This window comes from Protopterus annectens, chromosome 10.part0 (genome assembly GCF_019279795.1).
Source record: "Protopterus annectens isolate FY-2018-M chromosome 10.part0, PAN1.0, whole genome shotgun sequence".
Taxonomy (NCBI): domain Eukaryota; kingdom Metazoa; phylum Chordata; order Ceratodontiformes; family Protopteridae; genus Protopterus; species Protopterus annectens.
This window is the reverse complement of record NC_056744.1, coordinates 30,282,771-30,306,604: the sequence shown is the minus strand read 5'-3', so window position 1 is coordinate 30,306,604 and position 23,834 is coordinate 30,282,771. Positions and strand designations below refer to the sequence as shown.

Here is a 23,834-nt window from a genome sequence, read left to right as displayed (position 1 = left end):
TTTTAAAAATAGGGGAAAAGGGGTGATTTTAAATATTGATCTTATAACCATAGGATGTTGCTAGAATGAAGGGTTTTGCATTAGAGTGCATTTTCTGAAGGATATGAAGTCTATAACCCAAATGACAGTTCATAACTATTTAAAAGAAAAACGCACATTTTGAGAAACAGACCGAAAATATGAGGAGAAAATCTAGACAGTTAAGTATTATGGTTATGTTTACTGGTGCTTGTATAGATAGTGGAATTTTTGTTAAGGCTCTTAACATAGTACAACAATATGTTAATGTTGCCCTGATTTTGTTTTATGTTAGAAGCTTCAGAAGATTAACACTGCCCAAAAAAAGGCACTTTGGAGAAGACAAGGTTTTAGCCAATATGTGCAAGTCTTGGGGGGGGGGGGGGCATAGTTTGGATGGTCTACTATCTTTTCCAAGGCTGATATATGCTGTAAGCCCCTAAAGTGACACCAGAATCTAAGCCAATTGTTGAAGTCCACCATCTTTTGCTCATATTGTGACACTGTTCTTGGTAATGGTACGATGCTGCTCAAGGCATTGGTTCATACCTGCTTTTAACATGTATTCCAAGAGCGCCATCATGTCTCTCTTCATATAGTCTAGGGAGGTATGTCTCAAGTCTTTTACACCCACATGCACAATTACACAGTTGTATGTGTACTTGTGGTGCAGGGACTTATGTGGCAAATCCTACAAGTACATACAAATATTTCAGGCATGGTAAATAATGCCCTTCTAGCCTGCCAGTAAGCAAAATGTTCATTCCCATAATAAGTCTCCAGGTTGCTCTTAAAAATTATCTAAACCAGTGCTTGCTATAATATAATTTGTCTATACCATGCATCAGCTACTCTGTCTGAGAACCAATTAGTACACTTCTCATTCCTATATAATCTTCTAAGTTATCTGATTTCTCTACTACTTTTTGATGGCCTCTAACACTTCCAGAGGTAGTTGTCTCTAATTGGCCTATATACCCTGAATAATTTCTCCTTTTAAATATCTGAGACACTGTGCAGATTCAGATGTTTGTCTTCTGCAATATTTTAAATGTTTACATTCATAGATGCCTTTGATATATTTCTGCCATACTCCTTCCAATTTACTCATGCTTGTTTTCCAAAATTATTTCCATACTCTAATTGGTTTCAAATGTAACTTACACTGATTTCATTATTTCTGATTTCATAGATTTTATAAATTTGTTCTATACAACCTCTAGTTTTATAATTATTATTAACTTGACAAGTTGACAGGATTAGATAAACGCATAGCTGGATCTACCCATAAACCCAGGTCCTTAATCTGCAGTTTTGATCATTGTGTTCTGTATTAAATACTCACCTTTCAGTCATGTCTCCCTAATCTTGTAGGCTTAGTTTTTGATGCATTTATCAGCATATTATTTTGCTGTGCTCAAATAGGTCATGTCTGCAAAAGAAACTTGATTAAACTGTATCTGTAACACATGTAAACAGTTTTCCCATGTTCAATTTTCTCCGTACAGACTGTAGAGCACCTCTGAAAAAATAAGTATTTTAGGACAGAGCCAAGTGGGACACTGACTATAATCTAGAATTTCAACTGATTGCTGTATGATATTTGCCAAGCCCTTTTGATAAGGCATGCAGCTATTAATGTTAGATCAGTACCTAGTTCTAATTTATTGATCAGTGTTTGTCTATGACCCTATCAAATGCTGAAATTACATCACAGCACAGTTTTTCATTTACAGCTGTTACACAGCGTGTTACAGATAGTTGGAGTTAGTTTTAATGTAGGCATGCTTCTATGTGGTTTCAAGTTCCAACCTTTCAAATTCTGACAGTAATTTAGCCAAAATAAATTTCTGTGTTTTCCACAAGAAAGTAAATGTATGGATCTGTATGACTGAGTTTGTCTTATTTCTCTTTCCCTTAAAGATTGGAGACTTGCACTTGTTAAACCTATCTTGAAGAATTTTCCTATACATAAATTACCTATTTTGGTTAGTATTCTCATAATATTATTACTAAATCTGTCTCCTCCCTTTGTTTTGTTTGGGTCCAGATGGTGTAGCTCTTTTTTAATATAATATAATTTAATTTCATTATCTGAAGTTACCTGGATGGGCGGCCATGGTGGTGCAGTGGTTAGCGTTGTCGCCTCACAGCAAGAGGTTCTCCGGTTCGATTCTCGGCTGGGGTGCCTTCTTTGCAGAGTCTGCATGTCCTCCCTGTGGTCGCGTGGGTTTCCTCAGGGTGCTCCGGTTTCCTCCCACATCCCAAAGACATGCAGTAGGTGGATTGGACACTAGGTATGTGTGTGCCTTCTGTGGAAAGTTGGGTGCCGGGGCTGGCAACTCGACACCGTAAAACTCCACTGCCAATCATGAGGGGACAGATGATCCGCTGTGGCGAACCCTAACAGGGAAAAGCCAAAAAAAGAAGAAGAAGATGATCTGAAGTTACCTGGATATTAGTAGGACACTATCACCCCCCTTTGGGGAGCCAAAGACTTTGTCAATTTATCCATAATTTGTTGTATTTGAGAATACATTATAGAATCTACACACAGTGTATCAATTTGTGTTTATTCATACCACATCTTATGGATCTGTAAAATGTTTTCTATTATACTCAATATCTTTATACAACTGTTCTTCAAACTTTTCTTGAAGTCTAGCAGTGTTTAATTTATCTGTTCAGCAGCTTATTTCAGTTTTCAAACTTGTGGTTTGATTTCTTTTCCTTTTCTTGTATTTTTTCTCTCATCTTAGTCAGACATCTTGTTATAGAAATTTATCATCCTGGCGTTCTTTTTCTTTTTGCATTCAAGTAATTTTTCCTTCTTCAAAAGTTGCCACATTTCTTTTGAAGTTTTTTACATTGTGACTGTTGCTTCCATGTAGTCTAATCTTTTATACATTGGTTTATATTTCAGTCTGGCAGTAGTATCAAGTAGTAATTTAACCTTTATAATTCCATAATCACTGGACAGCATTACTTGTAAAACTTGACATACAGGCATTTCTTTTGGAATGCAAACTGTGTCAAGTAGATCATAAATCTAAGAACAACTTTAATGGAACGTGATGCACTTGCGCAAAAGTTGCAGGTGAGTGTACTTCAGTGTCAATGTCTTCGTCCTCTTGGAGTCCTTCATAATGGTGAATTAGCCACTAGCACACTGGTGATAATGGAAAAAAATGGTTATGACTAATTCTCATAAACATAATGGTTCTTTTCATTCATACTTGAAGAGTGGTGCTGATAACAGAGAATGAGGAAGGTTTTACCAATATAATAAGTGTCATCAGAAATATAACTGTGACTTGTGTTAGAAACATTGTTGCCATCTTTCCAGTTGTGGAAATTAAGGATGCAGTTTTTTTTTTTTTTTAAAACAAGTTTATTGTTTTAACATATAAGAGAAATATCATAACAATTTTATACAAATAATTAAAAATAGGTATTATTATAATATTCAACAAAACAACTAAAGTATTTACAAAGACATCCACTACAATCAGATCAATTAATTAAACTAAAATACTGTGCTATTGAAATTAGAATTTTTTTAACAAATTTTGTAAATTATCCCATACAATAAAATGTGATGTTTTTCTAGTTGTTCTCATTCTAATTGTGCTTATTTCCATATGACACATTATATTCATAACATTTTAAATTCATTGAACGAAGGAGGTGTATCTGAAATCCAATTTTAGTTATTATTTTCCTAGCCACTGCTAGGATAGACCATAACAAGGGAAGCTTAATCTTTTAACACATTGAGGTACAGGTGTGTTGAATAATATAAGAGACTTAGAAATAATGAAATTATCTGTAAAAAGAGCCTGCAAAAATTCATTAATTGACTTCCAGTATTCTTTCAACTTCATACAGTCATAAAACATATGAGCCCAGTCAGCATTAATTTCTACATTACATCTCTTACATAGATTATCTTTATTATTAATTTTATTCATCATCAAAGGTGTATAAAAAGATCTATGTAAAAATGTCCATGTATAAAGTCTCCAGACAATGGAAGATGTAGTTCTATAAGCAGATTCCAAGGATGCAGTTTTGAATAAAAACATTGTTGGAAACTGACTTTTGCTGCCAGTATTGCTGATATTATTATTCTCCCTTCTAATTCTAGTTGTTTTCACCATACTTGTTCTTTTGACCACGGCAATATTTTTTCTAGCATTTTTTATATTTCTGGTATTTTTTGATATCAGAGTTGCGGTTGTTGAATTTAGTCTTAAAATTCATGCCATAATTTTATAAATCTACGGTTGAATGTTTAAACTGTTTAGAAAGTTATTTATTTTTCTAATAGTGATATTACTTTTAATATTTATTCCTGTTGTGACTTTTTTGAGAGTTCTTATAAAAAACATATTTTTCATGCTTAGACTGAGTTGTGGTGAGAATTTAATTAATGCTTATAATGTATTAGGTACAGAACATACAGAGTCTCAGTGAATTTATTCCCCTTTTTTCAAATGAGTGTTTTTTCTTAAGCACTTAATAGTGAAGTACAGATTTTTTTTTTTAATTTTAAGAGACATAATATTAAATATAATTTATCTAAAATGGAGGTTGCTAAAAGGTTTGAATGAAAATAGGAGTATTGTAATTAAATAAGCTGACCAAGGAGTGAAAGTTGTGCTCATGAATGTCAATCGCTATTTTATTTATTTTTTAACCATCTTAGTGATATTTATTAGAAGCTAAAGCTAGCTATCACCCAGTGTTGAAAAGCTTTTCGGCTCTATTAAAGGAGTTTGTTTACTTATGCTGTTAAGAAAAATATTGATAAGAAGCTTTATAATGAACAAGCTGAAATAGTTTCATTTTATTATTGCCTTCCAAAAATAAATAAATGTTCTTTTAATCCCCTTGGTAGACCTATTATTTAAGGGTGTGGTTTGATTTTAGAAAATATAGGTAAAGTTACTGATCATTTAAAGCACTAACCTAAACAATATGAAGTCCCTATGCATTAATCCCAACACCATTCTCCTGGGAAACCAAACTATCACACCATAAACTGGGAGTCCTTCACATGTAGGTCTAGAAATTTCTGGACTTCATAAATACAAATTTCCTGGGATAATTAATTCAAACCACTAACAGGAGAGATAAAATCCTGGACTTGGGTCATTACCAATGTGAGAGAGCTCTGTTCATCTATTATAGCCTCCTTTCTTGTCAATCTGCACTACAAGCCAGTCATGTTCGGCATATGTCTAAGGCCTGAAACATTTTCCAATACCTCAGTAAAGGCCAAGCTTCTTGAGTGCTGACCTGACTAAATTCAAAAGCCCATCTTGATGATCACACTGCTTATGTGGGATCCTCTACCCCTTCAGAAATAAATGAAACAAATTTGAAAATAAACTTTTATGGCAGAACCATTGAACAGACAAGTAAAACAAGTCATTACTCACTAAATCTAACACTCAAGCCAAAAATGATCTTGCTAAACTAAACAAGGAGCTCTGGACCCTGATCAAATCATCCAAAGCTAGATAAGAGGTAAAAATAGCCATTTGGTCAAAAGATCATTATAAATCCCTCTATAACTATGTTAGAAATCTCAGAAACAATGTCAAGAACTGGGCAGGGTTAATAGTAAAGGATATCACATACTTGGAACCCACAGCACGTAGCCAATCTACTGGTGGAAAAAAGTTCAACTGCAACTTTCACCCCTCTCCTTTCCAATATTCTCAGATCAAATACTCACATCTACCCGCCTCCCAAATTTCACAAGAGAAAGTTCTCAAGACACTTAGGCCAAGAGCACTATGTCTATGGGGCTGGGTAAGATATCAGGCTTCCTACTGGTAAGCCTGAAACCTGAACTGTCAGACCTCCACCCCCTTTCATAGGTTATTCAACATTAGCATCAACTAGGCTTTGTGCCAGATGATTGGAGGACAGCAACACTCGTAGGCTTGCACAAACTTGGGGTTATAACAAACCTGGGTAATTGTAGACCCATAAACTGATCAGATTCTTCTGTAAAGTTATGGAAAAGATTATGGAACTAATTTAGCAATATAGGTGACCTACAGGGACTGGTCCATGATGAATCCAAACTGGGTTGGATCCATCATGGACAGGTCCTGCCTACTCAAACAGACAGACTTTGTCTAAAAAAGTAAGTCTGGCAATGGATGAGGTTAAATTAGTGTACACTGCTTAATGGGACTTTGCAAAGTTGCTTGACAGCATCCCCCACTCGGGCATCATTGATAAACTCTCGCAGTTTAATTTAACTCCTAAGTAACACTCTGGATAGCAAATTGGATCACAAACAGAACTGAGGAAGTAAGAGTGTCTGGCTCTACCGCCTTCAAAAGAATGGTAACTCGTGGAGTGCCCCAGGGTTCAGTTCTTGGTCCACTACTCTCTGGTATTTATTCCTTGAAAGTCAAAGCTAATAATAAAAGTTTGTGGCTGACCAAGTTTGCAATGACTGCAAACTTGGTGCCATCATAAATTCCTGCATTAATAAAACCATGAACTCTATTTCACTTTGCACTGTAATGACCAACGTAAATAAGTGAGTCTTTCATTTACTATGTAGTCAGTAGAAATTCCACCTGACCAGCTTCAAGGTTAGTCTTATTAATAACCTCTCTCAAACAAGTTAAACCCTCTCAATTTTTTCTTAATGCTAAATGGATAATGAAGCAAGTATATAACCAGATCTGTAGTATTTATTTATTTTACAATTGTTGACCGGGCTAGTCTAACTGGATGGGATCCAGACACATGCTCGACTAGCATATGTCCGAATCACAAAACATTGATCACGATACATGAAAGCGCTTCCATGTATGTGGGCCTGTTTCGTAGATTGGACTACAGTGCGGTTAAGGGAAAAGTCCTTTTTCCCCACTGTAGTGCGATCTCGGAGTGATAATATTAAAGTGGAGGGGGGCTTTGCCCCCCTGCAGAAATGTAGATTTTTTTTTGACCTACACATACACGGAAGCGCTTTTTGATGTTAAGCACTTTTCTGTATGTGTGTTTGATGTTTTGTGATTCAGACATATGCTAGTCGAGCACGTGTCCTAGATCCAACTGGATATATGTCCATTTTCAGTAGAGGCCGGGGCCACTACAGATAATAGTAACATCAGGTACAGTGCATTTCTATGACTAGAATGCAAAATTTTAACATAGCAGCTTAGTAATCATATAATTGACATTTATTTAAAAGGAAATGAGACAAGTTCTTATAAGATAGAGACATGTTCATACAGCAGAGACCTTCCTAATCAAGTTCAAACTCTGTAGTAGTTTCTAAGAAAGACTAAATTAGTACAGACTTTAGTTAGCTTAGGTAGTAAGCGGAAGCATGTGCCTACAGTCCTTCAAGGGGAAGGAACCAATATGGCTGATGGACATGGTAGTCTAAGAGGGCCTGTCCCAAACAAATATGTGCCAAAACCATGTTATGCCAAAAATGTATTAATCATATCCTTTAGCAACCATGACTCCCTTTATAATTAACACACTGACAAATCCCCACTGAAAATTGATCCCATACTTATAGATCTGGGGGTGTGCATGGACAATGAGCTGTCCTTTTGATCATCACACATCCACCACTGTCAGAAAATCCTTTTTCACCACACAGCTTGCATCTAAAAGTATGGCATCCAAATCCAGGGACATTATTGCTCTACTGAGCTCAACACTCATTAGGCTGTTCGAGTATAATGCCCCTTTTGGTATATACCTGTGCACAGATGTCGGCTGGAATGGTCACAATGCTTCTTCACCAAAAAAATAAAGGGCCTAAATCATAAATAGTACTGTGGCGATCACAAATCTCTCTCGCTTCTGAATATGTCTTTTTATGATGAAAGCCTTCATAAAAAAATAAACTGAAACATTAAAAAAAACAGAAGGATCTCCATGATTGCATTTTTTTTTTTTTTTTATAACTTTTGACTTTACAAATAGTTGTCAAAAATACCTTGACATTTAAATTTGAAGGTAAAAGTATAGCTTTCGTCAGTCAGATTACAGTCCTGTATCACTGCTGGCTCACCTTCCTCTACTTTTTGTTAGTCCTGACTAGGTCAAGCTCCTTGTATGGGCTTGGAGAGCTCAACAAAGAACACCATTCAGCTCTAGGCAACCTACTTGCGCTCTTTCCTTATTATCATAGGGGATACTTAGTGATCTCTGCTTCACATACACATCCTCAACAGACCCTGTTCTGTCAGACTTGCTTCATATTTGTATCTCCAGTGTTTCAGGAACACCCAATCAAGTGACCTCAATCAGTTTTGCAAGATTAATAGAACATGCTAGACGAATAGGTATGCATCATGGTGAATACCTCTCCTATGAACAGTGTTCAGCTCTAGATAAAGCAGACTACTTTTCTTTATTCAAACATAACTTAGAAGGGGTAATCGCAAGTTCATGCACAGTTTAGCAGCAATGGCCCTCATGGAGAGGAAGAAACATGTAATTACCGCAACATATACTTGCTCAGCCCACCATAGTGGATTCATACTGCAAAATACAAGGGCCAATAAATAGCATGGGAGTACAGGGCTAGGCTTAAGACTCTCACAGATCAACAGCCTAGTAACTACTATAAGCAAGAGACTCCTGCACTTAGAGAACCTGACAGATTTCTTAGGGTAGGAATGGAAGGTTAGCTCCTTAAAAGCTATCATGGAAACATACACAACTGCTCCCCAAACAGTAAGGCAACAGGTTTATGGTCATCCAAGACTTAGTCGTGATTGCTTGCCTTTATTTTGTGTTTATTTTGCCAGTACTACTAATGAACTGAGTTTGTACCACTCCAGTGTGTCTGTGGTTACTTACAGAGATATTATAGTAATGTACATGTGATTCATAACATACTTCTTTTCATTCAGGTCTGACTAAATACTTCTCAGTATGGAAATCAAGTTAATGGATTAAAAGCATTTATTTCAGATGCTACAGGGGGAAGCTCAAGAAATAAGGAGAGATTGGAATTTTGGATGCAGACTCGAGGAGAGCATCAAAAATCATACCAGGGAGTATTCTAAGAATTAAACCAGCATGAGAATGGAGAAGAGAGATTCTGCCAATAGGGATGACTGCGGTCAGGGATACAGATAATAGGTAAGAGGGGGCTGGAATTTATTGGAGAAAACTGGCAAAGGAACCAAGATATTAGGAGCAAATAACTAGAAAGGGAAAGGTAACAGAATGGGAAGAGCCCAATAATTTATTTGGACTGCAGGTTAGGGACAGCCTTCCATATCAAGGATATCAGAGTATAGACAAAGAGAAAGAAATAGGGGGGTCCTAAATGAAAGACCAATACTGGTAAAGTTTTAATCTAGAACATAAGCTTTCTTTAAAAAAGGAATAATTAGTAGAGCATATAAAATATTGCACAATAATTATAAGAATCAATCATAGGAGCTTAGAAAGGATTGGAAGAGAGACTGGATATGAAATTCACAAAGACAATGGGGAGATGTATGTATATTTTACAAATATGCAACAAAGTCTAGAAGATATAGGATCATTGCCTGGAAGTGTTTACATAGCTGTTTATACCACTTGTAGACTCAAAGAATTTTCCTCAGGTGGACAGCAAATGTTGGAGGTGTGACAGGCAATAAAGAGGTGGCTGGGAACATATTTTTTGGGAGTATAATGAGCTGGCAGACTTTAGAGATTCCATGTGGACCACTCTGTTGGAGATGCTGGGTAAGCAGATTGGATTGACTGGGGAGATGGATTTTTTTGAGCTGTGAGAGAATCTGAATTGCACAGACAAAGTAAAGCCCTGCCGAGTCTAATTATGGCGGCTGCCACAAAAGCAGTTACTAGAAAATGGAAATCAAAGTCTAGACCAACTTTACTAGAAATAGTGAATAAAGTAACAAGATAAACAACTGGAATTGGGATCTTTAGAAAAGGGGAGCAGCAAACTACATAGGAAAAAATGGGAATTGTGGGAACAATATATGCAGAGAAGGAATGAGGTTTAAGAGGCAGGATTTGAATGAGCCATATAATGTAAGTGACGTATGATGTTTGCAACTACAGTTGTTTCAGTGGTGTCTGCGATGTATAATGTTTGCAACTAAAGAGTTTGTTTTTCATTTACATAAATGTAAGATTACCTATGTCATATGTAATAATTTAAAATGTTTATTAAAAAAATAAGCGTTTATTTAAGCTTGCTCGGTCCTTGTCCTGTCAGTTTGCTTATAAGCAAGTGAAAAAAAATACTTTTTTCATGATGCACCTGTATTTAGTGCTGTACTCATAGAGCCTTGTTTTGCGTTACTCCCAAGAAACTAGTCAGCTATACTTTTCAAGTACAGATAAAGAATAGATAAAGTTGGAGCTTCCTTTACAAGACATTATTTCTCAAAGTTGTGGTCAAAGGTCTGAAAACCTTTGACAGATGTACAACACTATTCTGTTAATTGCTGATTGTACTTTAACTGAAGTATACCTGGTTCGCAGAAGAAACATTCTTTGTGTTCACTTATCCACATGGATTATCTTTCTTGTTGTCAAGTCAAGTATTATATATTCCAGCCAAACTTGAACATTTCCAATGTATACATAATTATCTTTCCTGTGCATGACAGGAGATTTACTGGTCTCATTCATCATGCCAAATTATTACAGAATTCCTTTATATAGACACTGATAGCTATCAAACTGGTGTTTTGTTTCCGATTAGTACATAGACTGAGTTGTACATTATGGTTAATATCCATGTGTCAATTATAAAGTATTTACAGTAATAGTTCTCCACAGCGTTAAGTTTTATGGATACTGTCTGTTCTTTTAAGGAGGGATTTGGGGTCCTGACAAAGTTATACATGACCTTCCACATAGCAATACTACTTCTGGAGAAGGTAAATTCTACACCAAATCACAAAGTTTTATCAGGCTAAGTGTTTTACTTACCACAAACTCCTGGAATTTCATTTCAGACATCACTTTTTTAAAGACCTCCACTGGAACAGGAGATGCTGCAACAATACCTATGGAAAGAAACAAGGACAGATTCCAGAGCTCTATCTTCAAGTAAACCTTTTCATTCCTGCACTATTACACTGTTTGGAGAGTTTTTATAATATCAGTATTTCAAAAGTTCAAGACTGATCATCATGATCATAGCTATATTGCGGTTTTGGAAAAAAAAAAAAAAAAAACACTCTATGCACATCATAAAGCCACAACATTAATATTTAAAAAATAAACTGCTTAATGATAAATTAGTAATGATGCAGTCCAGGAATAAATAACTGAACCAATCTCGGGACAAGTTGCTGTCTGATGACTGATTTAAAATTATATCATTACCTGGAACACTGAACACAGACATTCACAACATCGCCCAGCAGGTCAGTTAGTATTCATGTGCGTTTGTTTTTCTCTTCTAGCAAGTCTATAAAACACAGACTTCCATTACACCTGGTAGCTAAAAATGATTGCTAATGTTGCTTAAGTTTATCCTGCACACTGGATGCAGAATGTGCTCACTCTTCTCACTCATCACAGAAGGCAGTGTACCATAGCTGAATGGAAACAAAAGCTCTAGGAGAAGTATGCAATGTCTGGCTGGTTTAAAAGTCCACTGAACAAAGGTATAGAATACCTCAAAAAGTGAAATTGAGAAAGAGGAAAAAACTACAAAGACATGAGCATGTTCCACGGATAAGATTAAGGGAATAACTAAATGCGACAGCAGAGTAGTACTCTCAGCTTGCAAACGAAAAAGAGCAGTTATTGAGACACTTCAGATTTGTGTCAGCAAGGCAGTGCCATGCCATTTTGGAGGTGCTGGAACCACCAATGAAAACAGTAGACAATCACCATCAGTACTATGCAAGGAAGGGATGTTCCAACTGTTTTACCAAATCAAGCATCTCTCACTTGTCCAGATTTACGCCTCATATTTTTGGTCTGTTCCTTATAAAATGTGGGGTTTTCTGGTACATCACTGAGGATTGAAGTCACTAAATAATGACACGCGAGTTTCATATTTCATATCCATCAGAAAATGCATGCAAACACAAAATCTATTACTCTAACTACTTTCCAAGATAAGAGAAATATTTAAAATTTGTCCCTATTTCTGGTTCTTTGCCATCCTCAACACATTATTTTAGGCTACTACCAGATTTGTTGAGCTAAGATGTTTAGGAGTATGCCGTTAGATGATAAATGATGGAGTAGGAATATTTTTAATTAAATGGGATTCATCGAAATTCCACAAAATAGCAAATCATGTTATCAGCAAAACTGTGGAACTTTGGGAACAATGAAGTTTTTCTATAACCCAAGGCAATTTTGCAGTCAGGTATATTTACAGATACAAGAGTACAAAACGTGTAAAGGGATTTACCTCCCTGTGGGAGGAAAAATGCTCTTTTATTGTTAAAGTCAGCTTTTTCTATTTATTAGCAGTACAATGCATCTTGCGTTGAAAAATTAGTATAAGGAAAGTACAGTTGTGTACATTTACCATAAATGTAGATGTTCGAGTGTCTTCACTGTTGCAGTCATCACTGTAGGGTTCTTCCTGCCGGCAGGCAGCCCTCGGTCGGCCAGAATCCCAAAGTCTGGGTCCGGCATCGGCTGTGTACTCACCCTCCCTGACGTCAGTGTGCCAGGGGTACAAAGCTCCCAGCCGACACCATGTTCTCCAGTTTTTTCTTGCCCCAGATGTCAGGTGCCCAAAAGTAAAGGCTAAAAGTAAAACAAAAATGTAACATACAACAAACCCCATACCCTGTAGCAAATACACCTCAGAAGAAGGATGAAGCAGGGAACCACACCAATAAAAGCATAAGAGGGGACAGGAGGGTGGGTAACCCAGACTGCAACAGTGAAGACACTCTAACATCTACATTTATGGTAAGTGTACACAACTTTACTATGTTCATCGTGTTTCACTGTTGCAGTCATCACTGTAGGGCTGAATCCCAAAGCTGAGATAAAGGGTGGTGGTTATTGAGTGGAAGGAGTGGCTAGAAGGCCTTGCAAGACTGCAGAAGCAAAGCCTGCCCGGCACTTAGAATAAAGAGGGAGATTATAGTGCTTGGAGAAAGTATGCACTGAACTCCAAGTTGCAGCTTCCAAAATATCTTTGGTAGGTACTCCCCTGAGAAAGGCAGCTGAAGTAGCAGCAGCTCTGGTAGAGTGAGTCCTAATTTTTCCTGGTATTTGCTTTCCATGATGAGCGTAACAAAATCTGATTCCATGAGCAATCCATTTAGAAATGGTCCGTTTTGAAATAGCTTTGCCTTGGGAATTTGCTCCATAAGAAAAACAGTTGTTCTGTTTTCCTGATATCCTTGGTTCTGTCCAGGTAAAAGCGAAGCTGCCTGTGCACGTCCAAAGAATGCAAGATCCTCTTCCCCCTTATTTTGTGGATTAGGGAAAAAAGTTGGCAGGTGAATAGTTTGGTTTAAAGCCACTTTAGGCATGAAAGTAGGGTTAGTCCTCAAAGAAACCTTGTCTTGATGAAAAATAATGTAAGGTTCCACAGCCATGAGCGCTTGTAACTCTGAGACTCTCCTGGCTGAAGTTAAAGCCAGTAGGATAACGGTCTTCCATGATAAATACTTTATATCAGATGTGGCAGCAGGCTCAAAAGGAGGCAAAGTAAGTTTTTCCAGGACATAACTGAGGTCCCAGGCAGGAATGGGTGATGTCCTAGGGGGCCTTAAATTCTTTGCTCCTCTGAGATATTGTTTCAGAAGTGGATGTGAAAAAATCGGAGGATCTGTATTGTAATGTGCAGAGATAGCTGAGGCATGTATTTTTATGGAGGAAAAAGCTAAACCCTTATGCAACATATCTGTTAGGTAATGTAAAATCAATGGAATATTTGGAATGAGAGGATCCGATTCCTGAGCATGCATCCAGGTGCAAAATCTCTTCCATTTACCTTAATAAGATTTCCTAGTGCTAGGCCTTCTGGCTTCTAAGATGACATCCATGACCTGTTTGGGAAGGGTAGGATTAATCATAGACCCTGAATACGCCAGGCTGCGAGTTTTGATATGAGACTGCAGGACCTGGCCCTGATGTTGAAACAAAAGATTTGGAATCTGAGGTAGAATCCAAGGAGGTTCCTGGGATAGATTTATCAGTGTTGAGTACCAAAATTGTCGAGGCCAATTCGGGGCTAGTAAGATCAGCTTTGGTTTGTCCTGTTTTATTTTTAATAACACCCTTGGTAGAAGAGGTAGTGGTGGGAAGGCATACCCAGAGAGGTTCCTCCAACTGAAAGAGAGAGCATCCACTTTCCATGCTAGCTTGTGATATGTCCTTGTGTAAAAGGTCTGTAACTGCTAGTTGTGGGGAGATGAAAATAGATCTATGTCGGGCAGCCCCAGGCTTCTGTAATCATCTTGAATATTTGGGTGTCTAGCATTCACTCGTGTGGGTCTGACAGGTTCCTGCTCAGGCTATCTGCCAGAGTGTTTTGTTTCCCCTGGTAGGAATTGAGCTTGTAGGTCCACTTTGCAAGCTAGTGCTGTGTTCCATAGAGTCATGGCTAGTCTGCAAAGGGGGTAGGAGTGTGAACCCCCTTGCTTGTTTATGTACAATATAACTGTGGTGTTGTCTGTCCGTATCAGTAGCTACCCCGGCTGTAAAAGATCCCTGAAAGCCAAGACGGCATCCTGCACAGCTAACATCTCTTAAATTGATATGTAGATGCTTCTGATCCTCTGGCCAAAAACCTTGCAGGCCTTCCTCCTGCAAGTGGGCTCCCCATGCATAATCAGAGGCGTCCGTTATCACTTGGTAGGCTGGAGGTAGACTGAAGGCTTTCCCTTTGTTTTGAAGACCTGCCATGGCCCACCAAAGGAATTCCTTTTGCAGGCAAGGCAAGACAGCAATCTCTGTTTCTAGACTGTGACAATGCTGGGGCCATACGCTTTTTAGGCACCATCGTACCCTTCCTCATACGCAGTCTTGCATATGGTATGAGTAGGATGCAGGAGGCCATGTAACCCAAAGCCTGCAGGAATTTCCTTGCAGTTAGCTGAGACCTTAAGGCCAGGCTTCTGAAAGTTGAAGCCAGCTGTAGTTGTTTTTGATGTCAGGAATGCCATCTGGGTTGTTGCGTTTAAAAGAGAACCCAGGAAAGTTATCTGTTGAGTGGGTGTCAAATTTGACTTTTTTACGTTCACAGTGAATCCCAGGTACTTGAGTAGATTCTGAACAAATTCCATGTGCTGGAGTAAAATGTCCTTGCTGTCTGCTTGAATAAGGCAGTCGTCCAGATAAGGGTAAATTTGAATTCCCTTGAGTCTGCAGTAAGCTACTACTGGTGCCAGGCACTTGGTAAAGACCCTGGGCGCAGTAGACAAGCCAAAGGGCAGCGCAGAGAATTGGTAATGTTTCGAGCCTGCCCTGAACCGGAGGTATCTTCTGCACTCCTGTCTGATAGGAATGTGTAGATAAGCCTCCTTTAAATCCAATGTTACCATCCGTGCATTTTTGCTCAACATTGGCAGGAGCTGCTGCAGAGTAAGCATCTTGAACTTTAGTATCTCCAGGAAAGTATTTAAGACTGACAGATCCAGGATGGGTCTCAAAGTATTTTGTTTTCTGGGAACTAGAAAGAGTCTTGAATAAAAGCCTTGTCCCATCTCTGAATTTGGTTCTATGGCCCTCATAGCCATGAGGGACCTCACCTGTTTTAATGCCTCTGCCCATTGAGTTTTTGGTAGGTCTGGCCATCTGTTTGGCTTTGGTAAGGTGTGAAAGTGGAATTTGTAACCTCTTAAAACTACATCCAGAACCCACTTGTCTTGGGTTATGCAAGTCCAATTTCGGTGAAAAAGAGAAAGTTTTCCTCCCAGAGGAGCTTCCAGGAGAGAGGTTCCTGGAGCCCATGCAGGGGGAGTCATTGAGCTTGTTTCCTATAAGGTTGAGACCTATCTTCTCCACCCCTGGGGGTGAAAGCACTCCACTGTCTAGGTCTATAAGAGGTCTGTGCTTGGGCCCTCCCTCTGGGGTGCCTATATCTACCCCTCTGAGGCCTATCTGAGCTGGGAAAGGACCAATTTTTAGCTGGCCAATTTCTGCTAAATCTAGGAGGCTGAACTTGTAAGAAATCCTTAACCATTTGCATGGATTTTGCCTTATCCTCCATTTTCTTTATAACCTCTTCAACCTTAGACCCAAACAAAACATTATGTTGAGCAGGAGCATCGAGTAACTTTGCTTTCACTTGATCAGGCAAATTTTGTTCCTTTAACCAAGCATGCATTCTAATGACCGTGCCAGTGGCAGCTGCCCTGCAAGAGGCCTCCAAAGCATCAAAACCACAGTGTAAGGTATATGTTTCCCTACCTGCTCAGTAGCATGCATCAAATCATGTAAATCCTTATTGTCTGCACATGCAGAAATGGTACCCAGTTTTTGTTTCATAACAGACAAAAGGTATTGCTGATATTTCAACATATGAAATTGACAATTTAAAGCCCTAATAGATAAAGTAGCAGAAGTGTACACTTTTTTGCCCCATCTCTCCAAAGCTCCAGAATCTTTATCTGACGGAATAGGTTTCTTAGCAGTGGCGGACTTAACACCCTTAGGATCCTGAGAAATGGTTTCTGGATCAGCAGTAGGATTTTTATAAAGAAACTGGTGGGTGTCAGGGACTCTGTAATATCTATCAGGCTTAGCAGGGGCCGGAGGAAAGGAGTCAGGAATTAAATCAGACTCAGAAAAGACATCATCCACAATATCCAAAATAGGAGTAATAGCCAGGGGTCTGTGTTGGGGAAGAAGGAGGAAATCCCTAAGCCTTCTCAGATTCAGAGTACTCCTGTCCTTCCCAGTGAAAATGTTCCCTCATGTCATGTAAAGTTTCCCCAAAAGAATAATCCTCAGGAGAAGAAGCTGAAGGAATGGATTCCTCAGCACCAGAATCCTCATAAGGAGGGAAAGTATAATCCTGTTTAGAGGAAGACACTGAAGAGATAGATGCCTGATCAGAGGATTCATAATCCAATTTGTCTTGGCCTTTTGTCTGGAGGGGGATGTGAACCCCTAATCATAGTTAGCAAGTCCTTCGCCATTTTAAGCATTTGTTTTTGAGATTTAGGTCCCGGATCAGAGGAGGCCTGGGCTTGAGTCTTTGTTTTAGAAGGAGCTTTTGCCTTTGCCTGAAGCTGCGTAGGCCTGAAAACCCCCTCGGAAGCTGGTACCTGCACAGCGGCTCCGGACTCATCTGAGGGAGCATTATCCGAAGGTCCTGCACCTGGAGTATTCGAAGGCCTAGTTGGCTCCTCGTGGGAGTCCATTTCGGCAAGCGGTTCTGTAATGGCCGACGACAGGGGCTGCGAAAGCGCCTCACTGACGGCCGAACCGGCAGCTGGCTCTGATTGTAAACTGTCGTCTGATTTGGACATCGGAGGCCTATCCTTATCCTTGCGTCTTTTATGAACTCCGATAGTCGGAAGAGTGTCCGACGACATGTTATAATTAAACCGCCTCCCAAAGTAATGAAAGGCAAAATCGTATCTCCGTTTAATAGTACGTTGGTTAAATCTAGCACAAAACCGACAGCTAGCTAGGTCGTGGTCAGGGCCTAGACAAGGAATACAGTAAGAGTGAAAATCCTTATGAGGTATTTGCTTCCCACATGAAATACAGTTATTAACTTTTTCTGACATCGGTCTGGAGCCAGAAAAAATTTTCCCCAACGGGGTGCTTAGCTTTGAAAAGAAGAATGTCTTCGGTATGAAGCAACAAAAATAACAGGAGTCAGCCGACCGGCACTTGCGAACTGCTTCCACCGCGCGGCAAGAAAGACTGAAGAACATGGTGTCGGCTGGGAGCTTTGTACCCCTGGCGCACTGACGTCAGGGAGGGTGAGTACACAGCCGACGCCGGACCCAGACTTTGGGATTCTGGCCGACCGAGGGCTGCCTGCCAGAAGGAACAACCCTATAGTGATGACTGCAACAGTGAAACACTATGAACATCCATAAACACTACATCCAGAAAACAAAAGTAAGTGATACAGGTAAAGGACAATTATGGCTGCAATCTGAAAAGTATATTTTTCTTCTACAAGGCATATTTGTACTTTTCAACTATAAAGAGATTCAGTGCTGCTCTGTGATTAGATCTTGAGAGGCAGAATTAAAATTACCGCTATCCCATCTTTTGTCTGAAAGTTTATTTACTTTTATTTTACATTTGTTAACTGGGTAGTGTCCGGCTGGGCAAGTAGTCCGTTTTCAGCAGAGACCTGGGGGGAAAAGCTCAATAACAATACAAAAAGATTACAAAAATTTTACAAAGACTATACAAAACATTTAACAGTTGCCTACAATCACAATTTATAAAGAGAATGTAAACCGAAAACATTGCATTTCCTAAGCCTTACTAGGGACAGTAATATGAAACTCATTAGATACACAACTAAAATAAACCATTGTGGCATTTTCATTTGGTAGAAGTAGGACACGAAGATAGCAGAAAAGAAGCATTTGATTGATGGCATGAGAAACTAGCCAGGAGTATTACAAAAGCATAGCCATTGTGGAGTAATATATTCCTTTAGAAGTTTTTTTGAAGTTATGATGATCTGTGTTTAAGATATTCTGGGGTAATTGTTTCCACTGTTTGGCTACTTTGAAGGAGTAAATTTTGAAGAGCAAGGCAATGATGGGTCTTGTTGGGTATATTAGCAGCAAAGTTTGCTATTTTATTATAGCAGGAATCAAGTAGATGTAAATCAGACATGCGCAGGTTAGTGAAAAGTTGAGAACAGTAGAGGAGACTAGATGGGATCTGGCTGTGGCTAGTCTGGCATTTTGAGTGAGGTAAGGTCTGGCCCTATATAGTGCACCAAGTTTGATGTGAACTTTTTTAATTGTGAGAAATGTGTGTTTACTGAATGTTAAGTTGTTGTCTATTGGTACACCAAGTAGTTTTGTTAGGTTAACTGGTTCTATTATAGTGCCATTAGTGGAACAGGTGGAGAGAGGAGGTGGGTTTGCTATGGATTTTCTGTTGAAGATCATTAAGTTTGTTTTGTATGGCTCAGGATGAGCTGAAGTTCATTTAGGTAACTTTCAATATCTAGAAATGATTTTTGCAGTTTATCCTAGAGTTCTTGGGGTGTGGGAGTGTTTAGACTATTCCTGAATATACTAAAAAGGAGAGGGCCAAGGATGGAACCCTGAGGAACTCCAACAGAGACTGGGAGAAGTGTGGAGAGTTTATTATCTCATTTAGTTGGCTGTTGTTAATTAATAAGGTAGCTAAAGAACCAATTGAGAGCTGTAGAGTTGAGGTTGAAGGAGGCTAAAGTGTTGAGTATTAGTTGGTGGGATACTGTATCAAAAGTTTTGGACATATCGGGGAATACAGTAGAGACTAGTTGTCCACCGTTTTTGAGGAGGTTGATATAGTTAGTGAAACTTATGAGGGCTGTGGAGGTACTGTGTTTTGCAAAGAAGCTGTGCTGTGAACTAGATGAGAGGTTAATTTGTAGAGAGGGAGTCTAGGAGCTGCTTATGGATACATTTCTCTAACATTCTGGCTAGGGGTGAGAGAATGGCAATGGGCTGATAGAGAGATGTTTAGATGGGCCGATAGAGAGATGTTTAGATGGGCCTCCCTTGTGGAGGGGTATGGGGACATATTGTTCTGAGATGGATCAATTGATTAGGGTAGACATGGGATAGGGGATGGAGCTGGCAGCAGTTTTTAAGAAGTCACTAAGGAGTTGGGTCAGCTGTTAGGTAGGTTTTAGTTTTGATAGGAGTTTTTTGATGAAACGAGAGGTCTGTATGTGTTTAAAAGAGAAATAGTTGGGTTTAGTATTCCCTTTTGACTTATAACTACCCATTTCATTCATGTATTAATCAACCTTTGCAGAGTCCTTATTCCACTGACTGCTTCTGGTGCACACTGTTTACAGGGAATGAAGTACCTATGTGGCACATGATTCATTGGGACTGCTAACTGTAGTACATTTTAAGGTCAACCCACTTAAATGCAAAAACTTGGTCTGATAAAACCATACAAAATGCAGTAACATGTATATTACATAGCTCACTTCATTTTCACAGCACATTTTAGTGTGAAAGTGAAGCATGACAACTTCTGACTATTAAAGCCATTTAAATTTCTCTCTTCGTATTACCGTTTTAAGACCTTAAAGGAAAAATCCACCATCCCCTATTTAACTCATCCCTTGGGTTTATTTCCTCTACAATATGGTTCCAGTATTTTTGGGTACCAGAAACCTGACTGTACATTATAAGACTTTCACTTTCGTGCCTTGAAAAGAAATGGAGAGAGAGGCTACAAACATTTTAAGCTTAAGTTCTCATTGGATTTGGCTGGGAAATTTGTCTCTGCTTGTATGACATGCTGCAGAAACAAGGAAATCAGCATTTTTTTCCTGTGAGAAACTGCTCACAAGTTTACACAGGTAAATGGTCCTGCTGATAGCAGCAGCTGCTATAAAAATGCACAGTGCATTGTGAAACTATTTTCTGATTCAGAGAGGAAGATAGAAAAGTACCACTGCACATACTTGAAGGTTTACCACCTGTCCCTCTTTGTGCAAGGCAGTTGTGATGTGGGCATTTCCATCTTGCAGGGGATGGTGGTATAATAAATGGCAACTGTCTTGATATTACAAGAAATATTTTCTGACTTTTCCCTAAATGTCACAGAAATCTGTGATACTATATTTAAATCATGGTAATGCCATATAAAGTAATATAAACAGCGTTGCACATCAGAATCTTTATAGTGGTCAATGGATGTTGGCATGGTTTGTTTTGAAAAAATGTATGCTTCATTAAGAATGCTTTACTTTGGGCACCTAAAAATATGGCAGCCTTAATAGCGCACCACATTTTTGATATAGTGACTGACTTTGTAAGATGTATTATTTTGCCTAACTGCAACAATTTCATGAAAAGCTGTGTTACAACACACAGATATATAATTTCTCATGGACAAGGATTATCATTTTGATGAACATTTAGCATGCTGCAGTATTAACCAAAAATGTACTGCATGAAGGCATTTCTGCCCCAGTTTAAAAAATCTCATACAAAAAAATGAAGAACAGACAGCTATATTTTTTACCGTACCTGCAAAATCATTTTGGCAAAAAGAGCAACAGATTTATCCAGCATTCAGAATTAATAAAAAAAAAAATACAAGCTTATTGCAAGCAGACACTGGTGAGTAGCAGAGCCAGTTCTCTGAAGCATTTGACAGCACCTGGATTGCAGTGATAGCTTTTCCTATCACTTTATTGGGTAAATGCTCAAAAAACTACAAACTATCCTTACAAAAGCCTGCAGTTTAGTTACTTTTGTGTCTGGAGCTGCATAACTGCTGTGAACAGGTTAAAACATGCTCTGAAAGAAATACATAGGATGGCCATCAAGGAAAAATGCAAGCACTCCTGCTACAGATGGTGTTTAAGATCCCCATGACTCATACTATTGCCACTGTATCTCAATAGGATGAGAAGACCATACAGCTAGCTTGATTCATATAAAAAGGGACATAAAAGTATTAAACTAAGAGGATGTTAATATGGCAGGCCCCATATCAGCCATTTTGAGGAAAACCATATTAAAATGTTATTAAGCCACACTTACATTGATATTGATGCATTAAACTAGCTCAGAAAATCAAAAGAGAATTTTTAGGTCCAAAGTGGAGTTTTCTTTCAAAGGATTTTAAAGATTTTTTTCAGTGTTGTCTGTCCAGCAAAATACAAGACAAAATGTGGTACATATTAATTGAGTCCTGCCAAACTTGTGGATTAATTCACCAAAGTTTTGCAAATTACCCACTGCTGTATGATCTTGTAGGAGGCTATTAAGTAAGACGGTGAAGTCCCTGAGTGGTGTTGTGAGAGGCTTGTCCCCTACTTCAGCCTGGGCTGCTATTTCACCCAGGGCTAAATTTAAAAAAAAAAAGTGAAACTAATCTAACAGAACTTGATGACCTTATCATAACTCTGTAAACATTTTCATGCAATACTCTACAAAACTTCAGCAATAACTGCTCAACTTCTCTCCAGTTCTACTTTGAATAGTAGGTGGAAAGAACTGCACAAACAGCAGATGTAATAAGAATAAATGTAGCAGCTCAGACATGACAGCTGGATAGTGTAATTATCAGGTTTACCACCTAGCATACCAAGTCAAGATGGTCACTGGCAAATGTTTTTCCAGAAGCCCCCATGGCTTTGTTAAAAGGAGTTCAAATCCCCAGATGTGCTCACCTGATCATTAGTTATTATGAAGTTGTATCCTGCTCCTCCAAATAAAACAGTTGTGTAAAATCTTACCATTACCCTAGATGTCCTCTTCTATGTTGCAGTATTCTTTGCATATGGGGATCGTCTTCTGCCCTATGACCTGATGTCCGGCCACTATACAAGAGCTTTTAGCCACTGCCAGTACATGGGACATTGCATGTATGCTCTGACAATTTCAGCCATAAAAGGACATCTGCACATACCATCCTGAGAACAAGGAAGCCCCCATGAGGAACAGTCCTAAGGAAATCAATAAGTCATCCAAGGAAGGGATAAGATCCAGGTGAAGGTGGGAGGGACAGAATACTGCAGCATAGAAGAGAAGGACCTATACGGTTATGGTAAGATTTTATATAACTATTCTATGTCCTTCTATTCAATGTTGTAGTATTATTTGCATATGGGAGAGTACTATAGCTTAATAAGAACCTTGGGAGGTGGAAGGAACACACAGTATGCACTGAAAAATTTTCCACAAAACCATGGAGAACAGCTCTAGCAAATCCCTCTCTAGACCTAGAAATAGTGTCCAATTTGTAATATTTGGTAAAGGTGTGCACAGAAGATCAAGTAGCAGCATCCAAAATGGAATTAGTATCCATCACTTAAAGAAAGCCCCTGAAGAAGCAACAGATATAGTGCAGTGGGCTCTAACCAAAGTAGGCAGAGACTTACCAGGAAAATCATAAAGCACAACATCCTTAGACATCCAAGATGAAATGGTTTGTTTAGAAACAGGTAAACCTAGAGCCCTGGGATGAAGACACAAAAAGCTGATCTGACTTCCTGATGGATTTTAATTGGATAAGACTAAAGCTAAGTTGCCTATGTACATCTAAAGTGTCCAAAATTATTTCACTAGAGGACTGAGAAGGGAAGAAGGTGGGCAATTGGATATATTGGTTAAGAGACATCTCATTCACCACTTTAGGCATAAAGGAAGGGTTGGTTCGCAAAGAATCTCTGTCCTTGTGGTTTCTTGTGAAAAAACAAGAAAGGCAGGGATGCCATCAAAACCTGAATCTCAGACTAATGCCTTATTCAGTTAAAGCATGATTTAGAAACGTCATGTATATCCTGGTTAAATAATAGTAGCAAGCTCTTAGTACAAATGTCCATTATTCTGTCGAAATATAGTTAAAATCAATTATGGCAGGTATAGCTACGGGTAGTTGATCAATCCTGACATGGTGTGTGTGGATGCAGCAGTGTCTGGCAGCTAGTACAAATGTCATTATTATTCTGTCTAAACATAGTTAATAGCAATTATGTCAGGTATCATAGCTTCAAGTGCTGTTTGATTAAGCCTTACATGGTGTGAGTGGATGCAGCTGTGTCTGGCAGCTGTTGTATGTTGCCATTTTCGTCTCCGGGAAGATGTGTGTTGCGGCTTGTGATCAAGGTTTACTGATGCTTGTGTATTAGGATGGGACATTTGGTTATTTTAGCTTGGATCCAGGGGAAGGGGCTGGATAAC

The 23,834-nt window shown here is 38.7% G+C and overlaps 1 protein-coding gene across 1 annotated transcript in view; it reads right to left on the bottom strand.

Annotated features, from left to right (window-relative positions):
* The window catches only part of LOC122812920 (medium-chain acyl-CoA ligase ACSF2, mitochondrial-like), a 910,993-nt gene that overhangs the window by 256,384 nt on the left and 630,775 nt on the right, over positions 1-23,834 (bottom strand). Inside the window, exon 10 of the mRNA XM_044084978.1 lies at positions 10,981-11,057. Coding sequence (XP_043940913.1) covers positions 10,981-11,057 — 77 coding nt within the window. The remainder of the gene's footprint in view (positions 1-10,980; positions 11,058-23,834) is intronic.